The sequence below is a fragment of the Elephantulus edwardii genome, unplaced genomic scaffold, assembly GCF_000299155.1.
Source record: "Elephantulus edwardii isolate Elephantulus edwardi_28Jun2011 unplaced genomic scaffold, EleEdw1.0 scaffold00061, whole genome shotgun sequence".
Classification (NCBI taxonomy): Eukaryota; Metazoa; Chordata; class Mammalia; order Macroscelidea; family Macroscelididae; genus Elephantulus; species Elephantulus edwardii.
The window spans coordinates 8,709,196-8,713,991 of record NW_006399811.1 but is presented as its reverse complement, the minus strand read 5'-3'; the positions used below and the strand labels follow the sequence as shown (position 1 = coordinate 8,713,991).

Sequence of the window (4,796 nt, the reverse complement as noted above, 5' to 3'; positions counted from 1 at the left end):
GAGGAGTGATAGGGAATGGCAAAGGACACACTGACAAAGGAGATTAATCAGAATTAACTTTGACAAGCACTGTGGCAATTGGACAATTAAAACAGACATTGGGATGGCGGGGAAGAAGAACAAACTGGGGAGGAGGGTGGAGAGAATGGTGCGTCAATGAAGGAGTGAAAGCCCAGAATCCCTGTGAATGTTCATGGAAACTAATAAAATTTAATAATAATAAAAAAAAGAAAAAAACAAACTAAAATGTACTTAACCACAGTATTTTCAATAGCTTTGTGTGCATATGAAAGCAAAACAATAAATAAGGAAGATTGAAGCATAAACAATGCCTTTGTATTGTGATGTTGGTGACGTTTACTGAGCATCTCATGGATTGCCAAAGGGACAAACAAAATCTGTATGGGAGAAAGTGTAGCCAGGGTGCTCCTTAGAGACAAGAATGGTGACATTTCATCTCACATACGTTGGGTATGTTGCCAAAAAGGACCAGTTCTTGAAAAAATACATCATGCTGGGAAAGGTGAAGGGTTAGAGAAAGAGAGCAAAACTTTAAGTGAGATCTACTGCCCGATTGACTGCAACAAAAAGCTTGAATATAGTAGAAATCATGATGTGCAGGACAGGGCAAGGTTTCGGTCTGTTGTCAGGGGTTCAGTATGAGACACTGACTTGATGACACTTAACAACAGACAACGAAGAAACAAGGAATTTTCTTCAGAATTGACACAGAGAAAAATAGGTTTCCTCTAGATCTAGCATCCTAATTTGAGACTTCTAGCTTCCTAAATGGTAAGAGAATAAATTTCAGTTAAAGCTATTCACTGTGGCATCTCAGTTAAATAGCATGAGATAACCAAGATACCATGTGATATATACTCTGTCTCTCTGAAAAAAAAAACCACACAGATAATTATAGTACAAAACAAACAAATATGTCTTGGAAAGGGTGCAGTCAGAGTGTTCTTTGAAGGCAAAGATAATGAGGCTTCGCTTCTCATACTTTGGGCATGTTGCTAGGAGGGACTTATTCTGGGAAAGGGTCATGATGTTTAGAAAGATGGAGGGTTGGTGAAGGCAAGGAAGACCCTCAACGAAGTTGACTGACACAGTGACTGCTGCATGGGGCTCTAGTGTGTCAGGAGGTGTAAGGATGACACACGATAAGCCAGGGTGCAGATCTGTCGTTCACAGCATCCCTATGGGTCATATTTGACTTGACAGCGTCTAACAACAATAGTACAAAATAGCTCTTGATTATCCATTTCTTGAGGAGGAGTTGTACTTTTACTATGAAAGAAAATTACTATGAATACATTTAAGCACATAAGTAAGCATGTAGAGACAGTTTTAGCTGAAGTCTACATGTTACAAGGCATGTTGCAGAACTTCTATATGAGCTCCTCTTTCTTCATATAAATAATATACTTTAAACAACTCACTTGGCATTCCTTTCAGCATCTAAAAGAGCTTGTGCCAAATCCTTCTGGGCCTTCTCTGCTTCCTTTGTTAACTTTATATCATGTGCTCTAACCAGGCACAGCTCCCTGAAATAAAAGATATTTTATATTCATACTTGAAGACTTCCAAAACATTTCTACTTCTAAGAAGTCAGGTTTACAGTCATATCTTTTCATTTCTCCTGCATACCCTTTTTCTTAGTTTTTCCAACTCATAAATCAAATAAAAAAACTTTGGTGTACATTCTGAATGAAATATCACCTGGGTTTGGCAATAGAATCTTACTATCTAGAAGAGGCAGAAAGTTGTGGAAGATCCTTTGGGATAGGGTAAAAGCAACTGCCAACAGCCCTGGTTTCCCAGGGCCTCCAACCCAACCTCTGACATAGCTACCCTGTCCTCTTCATTCTCACCACTAAACTCTTGTCATAAATTATCACTAATCTCATTTGCTACATACTGTTTACTTTCTTTGATATGTGAACTTGAACATCCATAATCATGACTCTATAATCTAATTAAGGTAAGTATCTCTATCTTAGAAGGAAGAACAAATCCCTCTTCTCGATCAGTTTACATTAATCAATATAACCCATTTTTCTGCATCTCTATCTAATCTCTAGTGGCATAGTCCATAGAGAGTCACACAGCTAACTCCAAGGTTGCACATCTCCCATGGTTCAAATCTACCAGTGGTCTCTTGGAAGAAAGTTAGGCAGTCTCCTCTGATTACGATTTATAGCTTCAGAAACTCAATGGAAGGTGGCTAGGAGTTGAACTGACTTAATAGCAGTAAGTGGGCAGTATCTAATCTGTATCCCATTCTTTCTGTGCTCTTGTTATACATGCAAAGAGAACAAAAGAGTCTTCACATTTAATCAATACATTTTCCCTCTTTAAAGATAAGACTCTGTCTTTTGTTTTTGTGTTTGTGTTTAAGATAATCATAGTTTTTACCCAGTCAGTTTCTCAATAACATTCTTGAAATTGTACAATTCTTCTAAAATGCGCTTGTCCATTATTCGCTGAGTAACCAAATCTTTGTAGAAGTCAATCATCTGGTGGGCAATTTGGTCAAGCATTTGCACATATCTCTCTCTGCATGAGAAAGAAAAAAATAGATATTATACAGAAGAAAAAGAGAAAGGAGCAAGAAAATATGTGAGACAGAAAGTAGTTTCAGGGAAGTAAGAGGGAATCAGACTCAAAACAGCTATGAGATATCATCTTACCCCAGTAAGAACAGCAAAACTCAACAGAGCAGCAAATAGCAAATGCTAGTGAGGTTGTGGAGAAACTTAAACCCTTATTCATTGCTGGTGGGAGTGTAAAATGGTACAACCACTATGGAAGGCAGTATGGAGCTTTCTCAAAAAGTTGCACACAGAAATAACATTTGGTCCTGCAATTCCACTGCTGGGAATATACCCAAAAGCAACCAGAACTGCCACTCAAGCAGATATAGATGCACACCCATGGTTATTGCTATTTTGTTCACAATAATAAAGAGTTGGAAACAATCCAAGTGCTCATCAACAAAGAGTGGATAGAGAAGCTGTGGTATATGCTGCGTTGAAAAACAAAGAATTTATGAAATAGTATACAACCCTAGAGGACCTTATGTGAGTGAAATATCTCAGTCACAAAGGGACAAATACTGCAGAGTGCCACTGTTGTAAAACAGGACTGACGTTGGGTTTGGGGGAACCTAAGAAAAGAGGGGAATAAATAATGTATACTGCATTGAAACAGATGAGGGGAAAAAACTGTTTAAAAGGAATATAGGATTAGGTATTATTTTCATGACAAGATCACAGAAAAAGAAATACATATTAAAGTGGACAGTGAACTGCAGGGGACTGTATAACAACGAAAGAATTTTTTTTTCTTCAAAAAGAAAAAAACTTGGGGGAGTTGTGGGCAGGGAGAAAAATTTATAACAATGATTGAATGGAGGGAAAATTAAATGGAAAGAATATTCTGTAAAAATATGTATGCTACATTAAAAAATCATTAATAATAAAAGAGGGAACCAGATATAAAATATATGTGGGATGGAGAAGACAGAAAAAGAAATTGATAATACAAGTAATGGGCAATTATAAAGAACTCCAATCAGAACCATAAATATTTAGAATTTAATGTTTGAAATACAAGATAAAAATTATGGTTTGTTTTGTTTGTCCTCTAGGTCATTTAAGCATATGAGAATAAAAATCATGTCATATATTTGTATTCTTATATCTTCAGAGTGTCTTGAAAACAATGAGCTCTTGAGAGTTGAATTCCTAAGTAAAACTGGTCTTCTCAAACAGATCAAAATGTAAAAGGACATTAACTATTATAAAATAAAGAAATGTCAAAACATAAAGAAATAATTTTATCTTACTTTTGAATAAAACAAGACTATGTATTTGAACAAAGACAGACATTTCCTCCCACATAATTTACAACCTGTGAAAACTCACTGGAGAGTCAGCTAGCTGCCAATTCCCATACAACAGCAATGAGAGAATATTCGGAAGTGATCACAGATCATTATAAAGACCATACAAAGCAGCCTTAGTTCGTATTAAAAAGTGATCTAGGGGTTATATCCTAAACCTGAGGTTTTAAAGTATAGTATCTTTGATTTGGAATACTATTTCATTTTCAGATAGAAAAGCAGTCACAGACAAAAAAATGGAATATTTAGTCCTTGAATAAATATGTATGTAAAGTGACTGGGACTTCATACCTCATTATGGAGCTCATACATTGGAAAGCATTAAGTTTAAGAAATATCTGCTTTATATACAAAAAGCTCACTACTTAACCTCTTTCAGGTCTACTCAAATACTTGTAACAATAAAATTCTTTTCTGACTATCCTTTTAAAAAAATTATAAAGAAAATCTTTTTCTTGACAATACAAGAGACGAGGTACGCTGCAAGTTCTTCTCATTACCATACAATTAGATATACCTTCTTCCAAAGCATTAACGGACTGAAGAGTAAAAACCAGAATATCTAAGATGGAGAAAATCAAAACAAAACAACAAACAAAAGCTACAACCAACAATAAAGAAACAAAATAAAGTAACAACTATTGGAGTTGTCTCACAGATTACTTAGAAAGTGAAGTGGGAAATACTGGTACATTCAATACTCTTCTCCAGCACCATAGCTCAAAGGCATCAATTCTCCTTCTATCCTCTCTAGTTATTGTTATCCTCTCTGATGCATAACAAGTGATTGCAAAGACCATGGCCTGTATCAGGCGCACCTTAGTCTCCAGAGAGACACTGTTGCTCTTGACTACTTTAGAGAGGTCCCTAACAGCCGACTTTCCCATTG

The 4,796-nt window shown here is 36.1% G+C and overlaps 1 protein-coding gene across 1 annotated transcript in view; it reads right to left on the bottom strand.

Moving 5' to 3' along the window:
• The window catches only part of AXDND1 (axonemal dynein light chain domain containing 1), a 245,076-nt gene that overhangs the window by 174,334 nt on the left and 65,946 nt on the right, over positions 1–4,796 (bottom strand). The window contains exons 9-11 of the mRNA XM_006887769.1: positions 4,373–4,446; positions 2,419–2,559; positions 1,443–1,547 (exon numbers count right to left, since the gene is read on the bottom strand). Coding sequence (XP_006887831.1) covers positions 1,443–1,547; positions 2,419–2,559; positions 4,373–4,446 — 320 coding nt within the window. The remainder of the gene's footprint in view (positions 1–1,442; positions 1,548–2,418; positions 2,560–4,372; positions 4,447–4,796) is intronic.